The sequence below is a fragment of the Plectrocnemia conspersa genome, unplaced genomic scaffold (assembly GCF_051122295.1).
Source record: "Plectrocnemia conspersa isolate PC_06_02 unplaced genomic scaffold, ASM5112229v1 ptg000003l, whole genome shotgun sequence".
Classification (NCBI taxonomy): domain Eukaryota; kingdom Metazoa; phylum Arthropoda; class Insecta; order Trichoptera; family Polycentropodidae; genus Plectrocnemia; species Plectrocnemia conspersa.
Genome location: NW_028277167.1, coordinates 4,924,001 through 4,945,624, shown reverse-complemented (window position 1 = coordinate 4,945,624; position 21,624 = coordinate 4,924,001). Strand labels below are relative to the sequence as shown.

At 34.4% G+C, this 21,624-nt stretch overlaps 1 protein-coding gene across 5 annotated transcripts in view; it reads left to right on the top strand.

The window, feature by feature from the left end:
* Positions 1–21,624, top strand: part of Tlk (Tousled-like kinase) — a 61,413-nt gene that overhangs the window by 8,567 nt on the left and 31,222 nt on the right. Inside the window, exon 1 of one of the 5 annotated variants that reach the window (XM_088182430.1) lies at positions 10,885–11,089. The exons of the other annotated variants lie outside the window; for them this stretch is intronic. Coding sequence (XP_088038556.1) covers positions 10,900–11,089 — 190 coding nt within the window. The 5' untranslated portion in view covers positions 10,885–10,899. Of the gene's footprint in view, positions 1–10,884; positions 11,090–21,624 lie in introns of those variants that run through there. 5 annotated transcript variants of the gene reach the window in all.

Below are 21,624 nucleotides of genomic sequence, written 5' to 3'. Positions count from 1 at the left end.
TCACAGTGATCTAATTTATTTAATCACAAAAATTAAGGCTCTTACCTATTATTTATATAGTATTTATTTATGGTGTACATGTACCCGTTCTAGATGTTGGGAACACTACCTGAAAATAAACCACCCAAGAATGCAATAACTAGAATGTTTCGCTTTATCCTTATAGATAGAATTTAGTTAATTGTTAACTATTGTAATCATACAGCACCAATGGTTCTTATTTATTGTTGTTGTTTTTATTACTTTATATATGAAACACTATATATGTTTATGTGTGTACATTACAATTACTTACATATTTATATAATTGATGTTTGGTTATATTTGTCCACCGTATGATATTTCTCAAAGCAGTCTTCCGTGTCAAGATATGATTTTGAATTACGTTTTCATACATCTGCATTGTTTTTCTTTCACCGGTACTTTTGCATAATACACCCAGACCTCGTATAACACGGTCATATGGTTCTACAAAAACGCTGTGGTATACGAGAATTACAAATATTATACAAAATTAGGGTTTGCGTTCCAAGAAAAAATCTAAATTAGTTGATACCCTTTATTTCTTAAATAAACAATCAAAAAATAAACATTTTCATATTTATCGAATTTTTTTTTTAATATGTAACAATAGATCGATCATTCATTCATCATCGCTATCACTTAAAATTCTACATGTTCGACTCTTTTTGAGATCGGTTGTATGTCATCATCAGAGGACTCTGTAGTATTTTTGGATTTAAGCTTTAAAAAATCTGTAATAAGCGATTGTCTACTTTTAGAATATTAATCTTTACGTATTTTGCTATAAGGGGCCAAGTTCTGTTGTAATCCCCTCTTGAACTTCAAACGTCTTACCGTCATAGGACCATTTTCTATAAAAAAATGTTCTAATTTATCAGCCAATCCCAAGCCATCATTTATTGTTTTTTATGTGAAACATTTAGCTACTTCGCTGCAACTGCTTTCTGAGTCATTAACTATGGTAGTTTCATCTAACATTTATTCTTCTAATTATTTTTTGTTCAACGTACGATCTTCCAATATTTCTCCGATATCTTGAATATCCATATCATGAAATCCTTCCCCACTAATACCACGACATATGCTAATTATTCTTTGGTATTCATCTTCTATTTGTGGTACAACATTTTCTCCAGGTACTACTTCTGGCCACAGCTTTTTTCAGTAAGAATTTAAAGTCGATTGATTTATTTTTTTAATGACTGCAGAGACCATATCGATACAATTTCGAATAGAATTTTTTTTTTCAAGCTTGTGTAACTGTTAAATTCTCATCTTGTCGTAGCGCGATCCAGCATAAATCAAACATGTTAATTAATTTTTAATTGTTGTATTTTTGCTGAAACTGTGTTATATATAAAACGTGTTGTACAAAAATATTCCACAATTCATCAACCGTGTTATATCAAAACAGTGTTATATAAAACCGTGTTATACGAGGCTTTGGTGTATAAGCATTTAATATATGGGAATAGTACCTATTTGACAAGCCACGACTAGTACACATCGTGACGATTTTTTGTCCCTCCATGTAAATACGTTCACTTATATGTTACAACTCACATATTTTTTTATTGCTTGTGTTAGACCTAATTGTACTAGTAAGTTGGCCATTATACAGAGTAATCCAATTCGAATTTCATATGTTGGCAGCACTGTAAATCAGACAGCTCTCAATAATCACGCGTGTTCAAAGTGTCAAATGCAGGGACGTCGTACCATCTTTTTCCAGGGAAGAGGGAGCAAAAATTGGTCGGTTTTTTTAATATTTTGATTTCATTCAAATTCATAGTATTTCATTAAACGACCTATATTACGAATGAAGCATATCTAAACCGAATTTTGACACCATTTTATTGACGTGAATTTTTGATTTCTGAGAAGTGATAATTGTTTTTGCGCCCTCATATTGACCAAAATTCGATTTGAATATAATTTGGCCAATAAAGTCATATCAGAAGTCCGTAGTAATATTGGTAATAACGAAATGCAGACAAATTATGGAGCAATATGCGAGATGCGACATCTGTCGCTTATTTTCCCCTGGAAGAAATATTATGGATTTGACCTAATAAAAGTTCTAAAACTATAATTAGTTTTATAACTTTCATTAGGTTTGGTTTGGGTTGGACAAAGAATGGACTTTACGCAACTGTCAAATAGGATTTCATAGACATTAAAGAGCAGCATAAAATTTCACTAGCGCCGATCAGGTAAATTATATTTTTGCCAGTAGAAATATACATATACACCCGCTAGATAAATAAATTATATTTTCATTGGTAAAATATATGTTTACAGGTAAAATTATATTACGATATAATTTCACTGAAATGACATTTAAAAAAATATTTTGGTTTTAGGTTTTTTTTTTACATTTTTTTAGGGATAACTTTTGGTTTAGAATCAGGGACGTCATTTCAGTTTTTCAGGAGGAGGGGGCAATTGGCCAGTTAGTGGTCGTTTTTTTAATATTTTGATTTCATTAAGATTCATAGTATTTCATGAAGGACTACTCTAATTTCAACCTAATTAAACCTCGCAACACTATAGACTTATAATATGGAAAAAATATTAAATATGTATATGACGATTGATTCGTTAACATCAACTTCGCGATTCGGAACTTAATGCTCTCAAAATATATTGTCTGAATATTTTGTTATAATTTTTTAACATTTCATTCATTGTCAAAAAATTCAGATCAATACAGGAAACTATGTTTGTGTCAGTTACTAACATGTTCTCATCTCCTTTAGAATTTGTAGATATTTCCTGATATTATTTTGAAATTAAATTAATTCCGGAAAATTCTGAATTTCATGAGATTATTTGAATAACGCATCGCTAGTTTTATGTAGTACGAGTACTATTGATTTTTACTTGCCAGGACCCGATTAAGACAACGATGTTTCATTCGATTTTAGTATCATTATGATTAATGTTGTTTCACTGAGAGTCTGTGTTGATTAAGATTTTAGTCGCATACTATTTAGTTATTTGGCTTCTTTGGATATATGTTGATGCTGCCAATGAGTTGCCCAGGATTCGAAACGAGACCAGATAGAATACGTTTTAAACAATCGGTAGTAAATTTCCTTTTCTAATGAGGGGTACCAATGGTATCTGTTGCTCGACGCTTTGATTTTTATTCAAACGTGCGCACGAAGGCGCTCGTATAGCGCGAGATTCTCGACGTGTTCCCTGACCCTGTCGTACGGCTCGCTACTAGCTCTCTCTATGCGAGCAGTGGCGGGCGGGAGGAGGCAATCTATCGATTTGTAAATTTGTCGTACGCCGCTGCGCTGAAATGCGTCAACGCCGTCGAATGCAACTACTCCAGGCTGTGGAATTTTCCGAACCCGTTCGCAGTCGCGGTAGGTAGCGAGGAGCGCACCAACCATCCACCTGAGCCGCGGCCAAAAATAATACAAAAAAACAACGAGTCGTTCGGTGTCGCGCCCGTGTGTGCGCGCGCGCGTACGTGTGTGCGTTTGTAAATGGTCATATCCTTGGCGATTCATGCGAATGCGTCACATTCTCGAGCCGCCATGATGTTCGACGAGACCCCGACGAAAAGGGAGTCGTCGCCGTCGTCGAGCAGTCACGCATTATTATTCTCCAGAACTACTGCGTCTCTCGCTCGTCCCCACCCTCCCTCGGTCAAGATGCGCAGTAGCAAAGGTACCGTTACTTGTGGACCTTTTCTGGAGCGTATTTTCTAAGCGAGTGCATGTCCCCCAATGTCGAATGGCAGGCGATTGACACCATTACTCATACGCGTATGTTTCGTTGTGGCGTTTTGTTCGATCTATGCAGCTCGAGTGAATATCCGAAAATGTTAAGATCACCTGTCATGTACGAAAGGCTCGACACTGTGTATCACTAGGTTATATAAATAAATTATTTTAAAATTTGAGCGTATTCGAAGTAATATGAAGTAGCCCGCAAGTTATTGATTTATCTGAAACATGTGCGACGGAGAGGGACGCCTTTGCATATATTTGCTAGATTGGATTAAACTCATAATGAAACTGTCATGAATTCATGATACACTAAAGGTCTCCGAAGTATTTGCTTTTATCACTTGCTATTTTGCTATCGTTATAATATAACCACGACTGTTGTGGTCACCTTTTCATGTAAATATTTTGATGCTGTTATTGCTGTTAAATAGAGCAAACTTGTACGAAGTTAAGAAGTGTGTAAATAGAAATAAAAATGCCATTGATCAGTGAGTAATGGGTGGGCCCAAGAGTCACTTAACCCTTTGAGGAGTATCGCCGTACATGTACGGTGGTCGTTCTTACACTGTTTTAAGATACCACAGATAGTTATATATTTACATATATAACTGTATAAATAATTAATAATAGACATTATGATTATATATTTTTTTATTTGAATTGATGTACATAATATCAATAAATTAAATACTACGAAATAAAGTAACATAACAAAAAGTATTTTGTAATAATTTTATAAAAAATATTGAAAGCCTCTGTACTTAAAATAAAAGTGTACAAATTATAAATTATTATATATATTATAGTATAAATTAACTCACTACTCAAAGGGTTAACAATTTTGAAAAAAAAAATTTAGAACTTCTATATTATTTCATTTTAATTTTATATTCTTATAATAGAAAATTTACGACGTAACCGCGCGTAAAACATAATTTAAGGCTTAAAAACGGCGATTTCCAGTAAAATGGATATCCTTGAAAATATTGTGGCAAAGTGGTGTCTAGGAAAATCTTCAACGTGCACAGCATAGCGTTGATGAAGGATTTACTAAAATTCTCAAAATTTAAAGAGCCTAAATCAATAAACTTCAATATTTTGTTGCGCTAAATAGCAATGCTTGTGGAAAAATTAAAATAATAGAAACAGGCATTTTAAATTCAGTTATGGAAAGCTCGCATTATGAAGATAAGAAAGAGGACATTGTTTGCACATAATATGGTTAATAAAACTTCATTAAAATACTAATATTTATTCAATTTTCAAGTTATAGTGATTTTTTTGTTCACCTGTACAAAATAATAATATGACAGAATCGCATCACAGATTACAGTAAAACAATCCAATAGTTATTAGGCAATCACTGTCAAAAAAGTGGAATACACAGCCATCAATTATCGAAAAGTACTCACTCAATGGATAAGTGAAAATTTATTTATTTATGACTCGTATTTTTCAAATCAGAACTTTAATACGGTTGTGGTCAGAGTTTATATTAAAAGATCAGAATATAAGCGGCCAGAATAAATATTGGATGGTCAGAATTTATTCATTTCATTTTATTTTTATCGCCGAAAAATGTCAAAGGTTAAATATAACTATAATAAGGAAAAAATATATATTGAAAATCAAATTCGAACGATTTCATAACAACCAGTATGTTGCAAATATGCAACATTATGAAAATAAAGAGTTTATGAAGCCATATAGAAATATCATAACAGTTTAGAGTTTAGTGCAAATTTATCAACACAATTAAAAGAAGGGTTATAGTTAATGTTGTAATTGCTGTAACGCTGAAGATTGGTACAACTGGTCGATCTGTCATTCGCATGTCGGCAGTTCATTATCAATGTGTTTTAAGGCCAACTTGTTTTCTTGGACTCGCAACATTGTCAGATGTCAACACTACAAGCCAAGCGTGCTCTCCGCGCCGCTCTGTCGTTATTCCCGCTTCGTTCGTTGCTCTGAATACCTAATAGATTCGTCGAGAGCTATTCATGGGGTGTTTAATATTCTAAACAACAGTTTTGGTGCGAGCTAGATATTTTATAAATTGTTATAATATGTTTTTTTAATTCACATGATCGTCCTATATTTTTATTCTAACAACTTGATATTTATTCTGACCTGGTTAATACTACTCTGACCATTTAGTTTATTGCCTTTATATATGAAAATTAAAATATATTTCATTTTACAACGAAAAAAGAAACGTCCTCATTTTCAAAATCTTCAAAAATATTAGTTTAACGTTATAAAGATTATCGTCTATTATCTTTAAAAAATATTACCAGATGTATAACTTATTTATATTTTCACTCAATGTATGAATGTACATATTTTATTGTGATTTATTCGTTACTCGAAAATTATGAGAATATGCAGTTCACATTATATTACTGTAAAAATAGATCGATAATGTATGTGCATAATGCGGTTTCCTCGAGTGTCCGCGTGCTTTGCACGCTTTAGACACCGCTACGTAGCCATCGCCATTTTGATTCGATCCATGACGATTTTTATGGTATTTGCGAGCTTAACAGTACTGGTTTAATTGATGGTGCTTTTATTTTTTTAATTTAAATCACCGGCAGCGACAATTTCTCAAGAACGTTCATTACTGTGCTGATCGATTCTTATTGGATTATATTCGTGACGTTTGTCAATAGTAGGCACGAAGCACCGGATTCTTCGTATATACATATATAGAATGATGCATTCCACCTAGCTAGGTGCACACTGTAAATATACACGCCTTCCCATGATCGTACCATGAAGTGGTAATGCGACCAGTTCTCGAGATTTTGTAGAATTCTCAACAATCGACCTTAGCCGGCTCGCGTACTAGACTGCATGCACACTCTCGGGCAATGAACGTTAGCGTAACTGCAGTGAAGATGGTTGTTGTTTATCCTTTCCTTTACCGATGAACTGTGGTGCTCTCGGAGAATAGCCCGCGGGGTTATTCGTCGCTTAGCGTTCGTCGATTAACCCTTTATGTCTGACAACATTCGATGTTATTTTCTACCTGTTTATTTAACTTGATTAAATATCTAAATTTAAATTGATGTATATTATTTCTGCGTCGATTCTTATCGATAATATATGCCTATTCTTACCATTGTTTTTCGTGATTGCGGTATTTTTAAACTATTTTTCTATTTTTATCAATTCGTTACTCCTAACCAACATATTAATACTTGACACAAAAGCCGTGGATAAGAGATAGTGGCGTATTTAAATACAGCATGAGATTGACGTCTGTGTTATCTTTAAATGCTCCATAATAAATTTATTATCATTGACAAATTGGGGATGTCGTAAACGAGCCGAGCTGTGGTTCATAAAAACAGCTTTATTATTATATGATGTGTTTGCAACGCTCTTTACCACATGTTATTGTTTTACATCCAATACTCATAATACAATTATTTAAAATTGTATTATACTACTGAGCAAATTAAACATTTTAAAAATTAAATTGAACAATTAGATTTTGGATGAAACGTTTAAACAGTGATGCAAAAATTAACAGATAATATTACTATTTCTTTACTATATAATATGTATTATTTCAAACAATTCAATAGAATATCATTGTTTTTAATTTATTATTCTCACTCAAATTTTAGTTATATGTTATTTATAGTACATATAGTCGTTTATCTTTCAAACGAAGTAATAAAGCTTTTAAGCTGTTTTTATATACTTGTTTAGACATACTATGTATTGACATGTTTATATTTTAAAGCCAAGTCTATTTTCCTCTTTAATTGTTTATCAATATTTACAACCAAAGGGTGAAAGGAAGCAAGAGTTTGGTAATCGAGTGGTTTTCTGGTGTTTTAAAATGAGCTTGCTAGCACATGGATAATTCATTGTTTACCTATTTCAATACTGTGAGTCCAAATTAACGTAAGCCCGTATATAGGTAGATTCCGATAAAAATATATTTTCAAACTACCTGAATTGAAAGTAATGATTATTATTACAATTCCTTATTGATTAACTTTTTTAACTTTATTTTTAAAACCAATAAATTTTTTGTAGAAAATTTAATACACATTAACATATAATACAGTCAAAATTTGAGAAGATGCACTACGCAGTTTTATACAAAGATTTGCATTAAAAGTTTATTTATTTTCCAGTAATTATTATTATGAGTGATATGAAAAAATATTATTATTAAAAACTATAATAAGTATGTTTTTAAAACATTGAATTCCGCGACGTAATCGCGATTAGTACAAAAACTTTTTTTAAATAAAAATAAATTTAGAATGCAATTTTATAATTTTTTTTTTGTATTTGCAGTGGTAAATCGGTCAACGTCAAACTGTAATAAAAAAATGTTTTAATAAAAGGTTGAGAGCTAATGACTTATTTAATAGGTCAAGATCATTTTAGTACCGTATATTTGCGGCACATTTTTAGAAAACCTTTAAGTTAAGTTAGGCATTGATGAATGTGCATAAGAAGGCAGACAATTGGTGACAGGGTGTAATAAACCAAAGGAGGATATCGATTTGTTTGTTCCAATTTAGTTAATATGATATTAGTAACATATTTATCTAAATGGCTCAATAAATACGTTACAGTAAAAATGCAATTTTATAAAGTTAAAATGACGAAGCGCACTGATTTGCGTTCACGGTATTCAATCTTATAATTTATTAAAGTAGGGTCTTATTCGAAAAAGTTTTTACAACCTGTAATTCTTTATTTTATTATTTTTTGCACTCAATAATGAAACAAATTCGATATTGCATACTTATTTTTACGGTTAAGTACAAGGCATTTACGGTTAATATTCATTAAATGAAGGAATTTGCACTTCTCTTTTAAACTCACTGTATTTTAGATTATATGTACGTTGTATATTTATTAAAAAAAAAACTGTTATAGGTCTTTAGCCGAATAATAAAGTTTGATCTTCTTCCATTACTTCTTCCCCAATGCTTCATGATTTCCTACATATGATTTTATATACTATTACAATACATATTGTTTTTTTTTATTTGGCTTCCCCGAGATAGATTCAAACTCATTCTTTCATCCTGTTATCACACACGAATTTTCCGTTTAATAGATGATGATTCATATAATATTTCCAATAACGAGTTCTCAATTTATATCGGATTATTCGAATACCACAACGCTTAACTACGCCGCAATTCTGACGTCGGGAAACCGAAGTAAATTATCAAATGGAGTAAAAGTGAAAGTCTCTGGAGTAATGAAGACACAACAAATAATATTTAATAAGTGTTATCAAAGTTTATGAAGAACCGTAAGGATTATTTAAAGCGTTTCTTGAATTTCGCTCTAGCAACTTCAAAATCTAAAGCTTTCAAACAACTTTTGTTTTGATGATAATAAAAAATATTTTAGTTCTTTGTACTTTAATTTTTGTTTAATTTTGTCCGTTACTTTTTTCTAGTTTATTTCATGCAGCTTATTAACAAAAACGTTGCATCATAAATTTTACCTCGGCATTATCTTAACGGAAATAGCAGTTTATTAGCAAAACTTTTCAATTTTTTATCTATATCTTGACATTTTATTTTAAGAAAATAGTAGTTTATAAGAAGGGGCGGGACGCACCTTCTGTTCAAGGGAAAGCTTGGCCTCTCCCTCACCCTACATACTCCCTCTCTCCCCTGTTCCCTTACCCATTAACCACCAGGCTCTCCACCCCTCCCGGGGATTGCCCCTCCACCCCCTCACAGTGCTCCGCCCTTGTTTATAAGTAAAAATTACCAAATTTTCACGCTAATATGTATTGTATTATAGATGTATTGTAAAGTTCATATTCTTATTATTTTTTATTTTAATAATAATATTGCGTCGTTGAGGGCGTTCTTTCCCCAGGCAATATGGTTTAACCTGAAATAAAACGCTATACATTATGTTCATTGTATTTGAAACTTTTCGCGATGATTTCAGCGAGTCGAAGGCAGTATGTTTTGTAACCTGGCTGTGACGTGTGACGTACCTCGTCACGATATTCAAGAGGGCCGGATATCGACCGGCTTTTGGGGTATATCGGGTGCTTTAGAAACGCCTAAACTTCATTCAATTTTCGCGCGTTTCGGCCAGTGTTGGAATTTGTCTAACCTCAAGGGAAAGTGATGCTCAACCTTTTTTTAAAAGTAGACTCGATTTTAATTCAAGAAGAATTTTTTTATAAAGGTGTGATTTTATGTTTGTGTTTAAATTCTCAACGGATTTATTCAACGCGTTATTTAGCTTTTTGTGATGTAAGGGCTTGCGTATCGCGCGTTTTCTCACTCACATCTCTGTGCCTACATTTCGTCCATCGATGTTGGGGTCATCATCTGGGGCGTAATTTATTCTGTTTGGAGGGGGCAAAATATTATAATTCATAGTATTTTTCTGGTCAAATTCAGGGGGGGGGGCAAAATCCTTATCTGCCCCCCCCCCACATGACGTCTCTGGTTTGCACAATCGAGTGTGCCAACGACATCCATGTTGAGATCTAATATAGTTTTATGTTAAAGTATCATTTTTTTTAAATAACTACGTAGTAGTACATATATTTTCACCCTTTACATTGCTATTACATATTTGTGAGAATGGTAGTTTCAGTTACCATTTAGACTAAAAAGATCAATAACCGCAGATTATTTCAATTGAATAGTTATTTAATTTATCTCATGCCGCGCTACTTCCGACTTGTGCCGCAACGAAGACATCGAACCCTAATCGTTCCTACCGCTACGAAGATGAAGCGAACGAGATGCTCTTTTTTGTCGTCGTTGGAAACGGACATACATGCATATGAATTAATTCGTCTTGGCCGCTTTCTATTTTGTTATCGGCGCTGCATTCGCACGTGTCCCAGTTCGCTGCTCGCAGATTCCGGAGCGCACCGCGGTCGATACGCAGTCGTCGGCGCCGATTGTCTAAAAGCGAACCGCGAAAGGCTTCGGTCGCGTATGCAAATCCCCCGTCGTCGTCGGATGTGTGTACACGAGAACGCGCTAACGATCCCGCGGGCGACGAAACAGAGCCGGTGCCGTGGAGGGGGCGTCGGGCGACTCCGTCTATGCGCGCACTCGGCGTAATCGCCGCACACCTTGACCCCCCGGAGGCGACCAATATGTGTACGAATCTGGGAGCCGTGCACATAGCGCCGCCGCCGCTTCTGCCGCTCGTTCGTCGGCTCGCCGTATCGCCGTGTCGCCCCCCTTTGGCGGATTTTTTACACTGCGGCGGCGTTGTCGTCTCTCGCTTTAACCCTCTGCGCGCCGCTCCCGCGAGACCGCGCCTCCAGATGTTCCGCTCGACAGGTACCCCGCAGCCGCCGTGTCGATATTTCGCATAGCCGCGATCGACCGCCGACCCCCTCCGTCCTTCCGTCCGTCCGTCCGTCTGTTTGTTTCTCTCGCTTTGTTCGTTTCGTTCGTTCCTCTCGCGCCGGTTGATCGTTTGTTAACCTTTTGCGCGCGGGGTCGGGCTACCCGAGAGCGCGCCGCCGAACGCTCGTTTCGTCTCGCTGCGATCGTCGCTTTCGGTATTGGAGCAGATCAATTATCTCCTGCCCTATTCTGTTCGACGACGAAAATCGAATCAAATCCACCGCGGCCGTCCTGATACGAAAGAAAGAGAGAGATGCGTAACCATTCGGATGGCGCTCGACGTCACAAGGACGACTTTGCTTCTTTCGTATGCGAAAGCTTCTAAAGCTCTTTTATATTAATAATCAGTATTGTAATGTCTTAGAATGCAGCCTACTTTAATTGTGTCACTTGACAGCTGACTCTTGAAAAAGTCAGTCAAAAGTAAAAAAATAAAAGTCATGATATATTTGTCATAAATGCAAATGGCAAGTCAGAACTGTCAGCTGTCAAGTGACATCTAATACATCTAACGCCATCTATCAATGAAAACGGCAATGACTTCGTTGCATACCGAAATAAAAATTATACACCAAAAATATAACAGTTTTTGCTTCTGTACTTTAAAATACTTTTTGGTACTGTACTATAGGTATAGATATAATGAATAAATTCTATTTGTTTTGAAATGACCGAATATGTCACAAACTACTTAATATCAGAATACTAACGACAAACTCAACAATTGTCGCTTAATTGATAATCCAGATATTCGTAGGTTTAATCCCGGTGCCAATCGAACTTTTAATTATGATGTTGCTACTCGTTGAGCCCTATCCTGTCACACCGCATTAAGCTTCAACTTACCGACTTAAAAAAAAAACAAATTTAAAATTATTTTTATTAATCAATGCATGTATTCCTTTAATTAAATTCTTTCGATGACTTTTTGGTACACTTCGAGCATTATCTTGGCTACAACTTGACGGATGTTGGTTTTTAGGTGCTCCAATATTTCGGGTTTGTCGGCGTAGATACGGCTCTTAGCGTAACTCCACAAAAAATCCAAGGGCGTTAAATCGCATCTTGGCGGCTAGGTGATGTCACAAAAAGACCCGTGGTTTTTGTTGAAACCATGGATCTTCTACACCGATATCTTCGATATCGTGCCTGAAATAATCAGTTATCGTGCACCTATAGCTCTCACCGTTGACTTACAGTCATACCTTCATCGTTTTTAAAAAGTAAGGCCCAATGACGCCGCCTGATCACAATGCGCATCAAAGAGGCACTTTTGAGCTTGTAATGCTCTCGTGAATTCCGTGAGTCTTTTCCTCGCCCCAAATGCGGTAATTTCGCTTATTAACATACCCAGAAAGGTGGAAATGTGCCTCAACATTAGAAAAGCTTTTTTTTTTAAAAATCAGCATCAATTTCTTGCTACTTTAACACCTAATCTGCGTAAATTCTTTCCCGTCGTTTCAGATATTGTGTTATCTGAATTTTATACGGTTGTAAGTGCAAGTCCTGATGCAGTATGTGCCAAAGAGAGCCATAAGAACAGCCCAAAAGATGCGACCGCCGACGAATTGACAATTCCGGGTCTTCGGCCACACTTTCACTTACAGCAGCAATATTCTCGACTTAAAGGGCCCCGCGATGATGCACAGGCCTTACACTATCTCCAACGCATCCAGTCGCTTAAAAATGTTTCACTACGTTGCGAATTGCTCGCTCAGTAGGACAATGAAATTGACCATAATCTTCCCGTAAATGTCAATACACATTTAACGCGTTGAGTGGTGGTTAAACGATCCACTTCGTAAATGTGTTGTTGCAAACTACATTTGACACTTGGAACACGCGTGATTATTAACAGCTGATTGATTTACTGCTAATATAGGAAACACAAATTGGATCAACCTGTAGATAGTATGTAAAATTATCACAACTTCCTGCTGCTCTAACATCCAATCTGCATTATTTATTTGCTGCCCATGGTCTATGGGCTTCAATTGTTTTGTTATCTGAATTTTATACGGGTGTGTGTACAAGTCTAGATGCAAAATGCGCCAAAGGGAGACATAAGAAAAGTCCAAAAGCTGCGAACGCCGACGAATCGACAATTCCGGCTCGGTAACACTAACTTACAGCAGCAATATTCTCGGTTGAACGGGTGTCTATGATGCACATGCCTTAGCCTATCTGCAACGCTTCCAGTCTCTTCATTTTTTTCACTACTTTGCGAATTGTTCACTCAGTAGGACGATGAAGTCTATGATGCACAGGCCTTAGCCTATCTGCAACGCTTCCAGTCTCATCATTTTTTTTCACTACGTTGCGAATTGTTCGCTCAGTATGATGATGAAGTTGACCATAATCTCCCCTTAAATTTTGATACACGGTTCGTACAGAATTATTATTTCTATATAACAATTGAACCATTTTAACGCGTTAAGCGATCTATTACGTAATTGTGTTGTTGCAAACTTGACACTTTGAACATGCGTGATTTTTGACAGCTGTCTGATTTACAGTGCTGCTAACATAGGAAACTTGAATTGGATCAAACTGTATAACTAGAGGCTATGGATCCGAATGTTGAACGGTTCAATAAAATGGAACGGCAAATAAATGAACTTTTAAGATGTTATCGTGAAATATCAGGTCGTTCTGTAAGTCTGCGTTTTTTAAGGTGTTTAATTAATTGAGTGGTTAAATTATATATTCAACTTGTTCCCCACACGTTCAATATTTTTATATCTGATTCGATAAATAATATATTTTTTGTAGCAATAAATTATTTGTCGTCATTTTTTATATCCGTTTTTGTAAAATATTTTTTTCCATTTGAAAACTGTTGCAGGGATCCAAATATCTGAGAATGTCTGAAGAATGCGTTGGGTGAGATAGGAGTTTCAAAGAAAATCCATTGATTTTTTCTATTGTATTCTTGGATACATAAGGGCGAGTGCTGTCTTTGTGTAAAATTATCATTCTTTAATTTATAAGGGAAGGTATTTTTTATATTCTGAGTCGCTTTTAAACGAATTAGCTGATTATTGTAACTATTGGCAGCTGTCTGATTTACAATGTTGTCAACATAGAAAACTTGAATTGTATCTTCTTGTACAAAGTTTGATTTTGAATTTTCTACATGTGTTCAGGTGTTCTTGTAGTTCGGAGATAACAACTGCTACAGCGCTTTTTTTTTTGCTAGAACAACACCTTTCGATAGAATTTCAGAGCGCTTTCCTTACAAAGTTGGTATTGTCCTGTTGTGGTTTGATTTTTCATGTTTTAAGGCAAAAGTGTGTGACTTTGCAGTAAGATAGAAGACGGAAAAACTGGTAATAGTTTATTTTTAGAAATATATATAAATATTTATATATAGATAACTACATATGTATACATATATAGGCAGTAAAGTTAAAAAATGCATGTATTTTAAGTCCAGTGGCAATCGTTCATTCATGTGTAGTTGCTGTTTTTAGTGTTCTCATGATGATCTGATTGCTTTGCTGGTTTGACGAGTCGCTGATAATTGCGAATCAATCGCGCTGTCTTCAAAAACACCCTTATTCATTGACGCCCATCAGAGAGAGAGCGGCTCCATGTGGCCAAAGGGTCCGAAGAACAATAGCGAGGTCGAACGTATTGTCTCAGGCGCATATTTTTTCTTGCAAGGGTTTGGTTTTATGGTGTTGTAATTGGTAATTATTAATAGCTTTTGTAAGTTTGTGGTTACTGTGCAATATTGGGTGTCTATATAATTTTTAATATACCAGTTCTATCTTTTGTTGTTTAAAGCCACTTATCATTCGCGTGAAGTCTACACTCATCACTCTGGTATCTTTAAATTTATCATTGCGACATCCGACAGATCCTTAGATTAATATGTATTTATTTAAAATCCCAAAAAATAATCACTACCTTTTTTAAAGGTAATAAATAGTGATTTGTTCCATTAGTTGACCGTTGTTTTTTAACTACCTACTCTATCTGACTATGGTGAACATAAAAATATCAAAGCAGCAGCAGGTTTAATGTCAATCCATCTCTCATAAATTTTTGACACACTAACTCATCACTCAAAATGTTTTGAATCAATTGCAAAATAAGTACATACATTTTACTTTGATTCGCCAATCTGTCTTTACCGTATCGTGAATCAAATCGATGTTTTCTTTAGCGTTAGCAGTTGCAGGCCTTTCACTGCGATGACCGTCTGCAATGCTTTCCCTCTCATTTTTAAATTCAGCTGCTCACCTTTTGACCATTGTGTATGAAGGACAAGATGTTCTTAAGTATTTGCCATGTCTTACCTCGCTGTAAAGCCTTTTTATGCATGTATTTGATCACTGCACTTTGTTGGATTTGCTCCATTTTTAAAAAGTCATAAATGAAAAACGATGGATGATCAAAATTGACCAAAATTATATTTCAATAACCTTGAATTTAGTTGGCCCTTAATATTCTATAACACTTATTAAGTAATCGTATATATTGACAATTACTGCTAAATATCTGATGCCAGCTGATTAGAGTTAGATATGGTTTCGAGTATCTGTCATACTCAACATAAAAATGTAACAACTCAGATTTTAGTATTATTATTTTTGTACCATTCATCATCGTTTAGAATGACACTGTTCACGAAGAACCGTGAAAAGACAGTGATATAATAAAGGGAAAAATCAAATATAAATTTCACCTTCACAACGATGACTTACGCGGTATCCTTGAATAACAAATAATTTGGCTGCTTATTCCAGATAATATTACGCCAACAAATATATAAAAACTTAATTTTTACGATAGCTTTTTGTTTCCTTTCTGGATCTTCCAATTTTACACCTATATAAGATTATCGAAAATTTTAAAGCTGTGAATTTTATTATAATGCTGCTAGGTTTCATTAGATATGTTTTTTTACTACTCGGTTTCGTTTATCTTGTTTAATTGGTAAATTATCAATTATGTCACGTTTAACACGTGTCAAATTTGGTTAATATTTACCATTCTTTCTTTATGGCTTTAAAATGAATATGTTTATCACAGGCAAATCAACTCAATTGTCCAATTTATGCACACGTCTAGTCTTATCTAGTCAAATAATCTACTCCTTTTCACTTTATCTTATCTGAAACGTTATCAGAACAGTTTGAGTATCTAGATATTTGGTTGTCTGATTATCGTAAAAACGAGTTATAAAAAAAGATTTTTTTCTTGGGAATAGACAAAAATCGAAAAATTGGTCGCTGCAACGACTATTCGGTAAGAAATATATGTACTTGTATATCTACCACATTCTTGTGTGTGTCTGTGTGGTCAATAGTGGGTTCAATCTGCATTCACCCGTTTTCCCGGCAGCCTAGCCAGAGCACACGCTCATAAAATCGATTGAAGCTCGCAAATTATCCCGCCCCGCTCAATCCCGGCGTTGTGTGTAACGCCGACTTCACTACTTCTGGGGTAGCTGACTTTTATTTCAGTAAACTCGACGCGTTTGTGTGGACGGTTTGCTCCACTCGATTTTGATGTCTCCCGAGTGCTAGGGCCGTTATTATCCAAACGATGGTGGTAAGCTTTCTCGCATCAGGCCCTTGACCTTACAAGCGCCGTATATTCGCGTTGAGCACTAAAACGCTAGAAAATACATCAAATTGAAAATGATATTTAAAATAAACATTATCCTCAAAATAGATTAATTATAATATATTTTAAAATGTATTTCATATTTTTTTATTAATTCTTCATACTTTTTGATAACCCGTTAAACGCTACACCATAACTAAACGTATAAAACGAAGCTCATTTTACGACCTCGTTAAACCCGAATCGTGCAATCCCGGTACCGTTTAAATAGAAGTAAATATTACGTTGCATAGCTTTGTCATTTTTCTCACGACAATATGCTTCGATTTAAAAAATTATAATTTTGTGGTGAAAATCTTATGTAATCATTCTTTAAATCGTGTCTGTCCTATTTGCTTGATTTTCTAGATAAATTTAATGTAAAAGCCGATGAGTGCTTTCGTGTTAGACGACGTAGTAGCTGCTAGCATGTGGATATTGATCGGTCAAATTATACGGAGTCGTCTAGTTCCGGCAGTTTGATGCGTGGATCTTATAAATTCTCACAAAACGCTAGTATTTAGTAGATTGTATGTTTTGAATTCCAGTTCAAATCTGAAACCCTAAATTTAGGTCACTGCGTGATATTGATGGAACTGTAGTTTTTTTTATATATAAATACCTATACAACACCGCGGAAGTGAACATAGAATAACGGTTAAAATAACAAAGGCGAACTGAGATACATTTCGCAATCGGTGAAATATGAAAAACTTTCATCGCAGTAACATTTGCGTTTTAGTAAATGTGATACGATTCGTGCGTAGTTATTCGCCGTTAATCTCGGGAATTACAAGCTTCCCGCTGATTATAGAACGTAAAATATCCGATAACTTGTTACGTTAATATCGAGTTCATCCTTACAACTCGATCAACAAAAATAGAACTCCAATAAAAACTAGTTTGGACTCTTGTTTCATTGTTTGCTTCGGAGTTTGAAAAAAATATGTATTTTTACCCCCCGATTTAATGTCACATTTTAAGCAACGTTTTACTGCCACGTGGATTCCGAAATGAATTCATATTGTACACAATAAGTTCTAAACGCCGGCTTACACAACCCCATTCGAGCAGGGTTGAACTTTTTTCTTTCCGAAGAAACAACGAGACCGGCTATTTTAAACTAAAAACACGAGGGCGTCGTTCATGTGTGAATCAGATAATCTATTTATATTTTTTTGTGCCGGCTATACCTGTCGTTAAAAATATTGTGCTTTCTGTTGAAGCCAGCTAAATAGTCTTCCGCAATTCTCTTTCCTGTTTTTCTATAAATAATCTTAAATACAACGAAGAAGTACTATTTTACTTTCACTATTTCTTTATTGTATTTATTTTGTAAGATGTGTACAAATTAGTATTAGTAATTTTACCGCTTTCGAGCTTTTCGTTTTTTCTCATATTATGCAAACGATTAGAGACGGTTTGTTGTGTTACTTTTATCTATTCTGCAAGTAAAGGTCACAGCAGATAACCGACATTGAAATTACCGTATTTTACGCCAATATTGTTCTATGTGTTTATTTATAAATTTTAATAATTAAAACAGTGTCGAATTTAAAAACAGTCAATTTACTGACGGCTTATGAAGTTATGCATTACCATGGTATTTATGTATTGCATAATGCATATTACAGTAGACTAAATTATGTGTTATAATGCGACAAATTCAAAAAGAAGTGTTGCGAATTCGTTAACTGAAATACGTTTTGTAAAATTACATATGTTTTATTTTTCTGTCTTAATTATTCGACATTTTAATGAAAATCTGTTAATGGCAGATAATTCGTTCAATTCTTTAAAACATAATGATAAAAATCTATCAAAATATAGTGTAAAATATTTTTCACTACTCTTCCGTATTATTTATTTATATGAATAACTTTTTGTTATTCATATAAATAAATAATCCGTACTCTGATGATCAAATTAACTTATATTAGCACAAAGTACATGACTTTAACTAAGAGTTTGACTAAAGGATCGATCGGAATTATAATTATTTATAATGAATTGGTGATTCCTATCCCGAGCCAAAACCACTATCCCGGGATATAGGGACTACAATTTGACTATCCCGGGAGTAAAAAAATTTGAGAATTTATATTTTATATTTGTATAGTATAATTATACTAAATAACAAAAATAATCAAAATGACTAATACAATTTATTGTATGTAATATATTTTTTTTTAATCTTAAGATACAAAATTTGTTTCAAAATATTATTTATACGATTGACAAATCGTAATGCAAAAATCAACAATTCATAAATAAATTGAATGTTATTTATTATCACAAGGAAGTTATCTTTTATGATTAATGTTTTTCGTTCTCTAAATTAATTTTATTATTAAATTTGACGTTATTATAATTGTGTTATTCATAAATGAATGATATTTATTAGCTGTGACCATCCGGCGATCCTGCACGTGACAAGTGCAGGTGTATCGAATATGTATTTGATTGTTTTTGATAAATCAAAATGACCAATACAATTTAATATGTGTAAGACATTTAATTTTAATCTTTAGATTTACAAAAGAGTTCAAAATATTTTAAGATTGACAAATCATAATGTAATTTTTTTTAATTATAGGCCCGAAATATTTTTTATTACTAATGAGCTTTTTTACAAATTAATGTAAATTAACACGTTATAGTTGCGTTTTTACAATTAAATGTTATTTATTACCTGTAGCTCTCCAGCGATCCTGCACGTGACAAGTGCAGGTGTATTCTTGATAAAAAAAAAACAATCCTAAAATTTTCAGGATTATGTTTACTAATATCGATATTTATAGATAGTATTTGGAACTAAATGAAAAGTATGTCATTTTAAATGTACCAAATGTATGTGTAGTGTTTACATAAAGCAATTTTACGTCAATCTCCTGTTAAATTTAGTTTTATGTTTTGGAATTCTACTTTCACGGACATTAGTCGCACTATGTGTATCGGCATGCTTACTCAGCTTGTTGTTTATATGAATTTATCTGCTAATACTTTGTGTCAAGGTTATGTCATAAATATAAACTGAATATTAATTAATAACTTAATCAAGTTCTTACACACGCTTAAAAAACGTTGACCGACACGACGTCATGCTAGGTAGGAGGAAGTAGGTAACAAACGTTATATCTCGCGTCTCACCTTACGCTTTTTTTCAAGTCGCAATTACCCATGCGGTCCCATCCATAGTGCGAAATTGCTCATGCGGTCCATGAGCCAAAATGAGTTTGACATGCTTGGGTTACAGTATAGTCTAATTATAGCCGCGGCTGCTTAAACGTAGTATTGTGTGTGCGACACGATCGGTTCCCGATCTAGTCTCGAATTTTAACCACTGCCGCATCGGTTGTCAGTGACGACACGCTGCGCGTCAACGAATAGTTACGATGGAGTCGCGATCTCCAGCTGTTACATATTGTGGCCAGGGCAAAAGTGCAGTATGCATATTGGCAGTTGTTTACGCGACTGCCGAATGCGTCACCACGATGCGACAAATCTGCGCACCTTGAATGGTTAGCAATATTAAAGCCGGATCACATTATCCGATGATCCGATATCCGATGTCTTATTGCTGCAAAATTTCTAGTTCTTATACTATATGGTAGCTAAGTGCTTCATCACTAAAGATTCCATCAGCGTATAAAAAATATTTACAGTTAAGCTTTCAAGATGTTGTGATTTGTTCTCCGCTATTTTGATCAATTAAAGAAATGGAGGATTTTCTATAATTACTTTGTGCGCAGTTTCCTCGAATGTGCATCTTTCGCTCAGTTGCCAAACAATGCAACCAACTCCCTCGTGATAGAGAAAGAGGGTATCTATACAAGGGAATACAAATTATTTCCCACGAAATCTGCAATGTATGCTGGGTTATGATTTTTTCAAGTCGCATTGGCGCGTAAATTAGAAGCTAACCGCTAAAAAATTTACACGACCTACATATTCCAGAAAAATACATATTTGGATGCCACATATTACTGGCGCGTATTATTAAAAGTACCGTTTGCCAGAACTGAAGTATTAGATAAATCTATGAAAAGCACAACTGTGCCTTGTTCTCAATCGGAAACATGTAATAGACTGCACAATTTTTATTGTATGAGTCCATGAATTGCTTATTACGTGAAATAGGCAAAAAATTGCATAATTCATGGAAAATGCAAGCCCGTTGCTTCATTCATGAATTAGGCAAATTATCTGGAGAATGCATGTATTGGGTAGGAATTGTTTCATTTATTTCGTGAAATGCGTAAAGTAGACAGTAGCGCACTGGTGGGGTTTTTCATAACTAGGCTAAATATCATTTCATTATATAAAAATAAATTAATCATTAACTACAGTGATGTTTATCTTCATTTAGAATGACAAAAAAGTATAGAACTATAAATATAACATACAAATTTTATTAACAGTGAGCATTCCATGATTCGTTACATGGGGTGTTCACTGTTCTGACCAACGGTTACATGAAAAACTTTATAGTCAATATTATTTTATTTCATTAAATTACAATATGTCTCCCAAACTCTCGGCATCAATTACATAAACAGATAAGGACCACTATTTTAACGGCAGTACTATTCATATACTTCACAGGAACAACAAATTTTAACCTCTCATTAAACGTGACGTATCGCAACTGCCGAAAATGACATTTGACTTAGTTCAAAAAACATTGGCTTATTAATGCATGCATATAATTTGACTAATTTACTTTTTCGCACTTTTCATAAATTAGGCAAATTTTTGCTCATTTCACGCAACAGGCAATTTCATAGATTCGGCGTAACATATACATTTATATACGACGTAACTTTCGTCGCTACTATTCGCCACTTAAT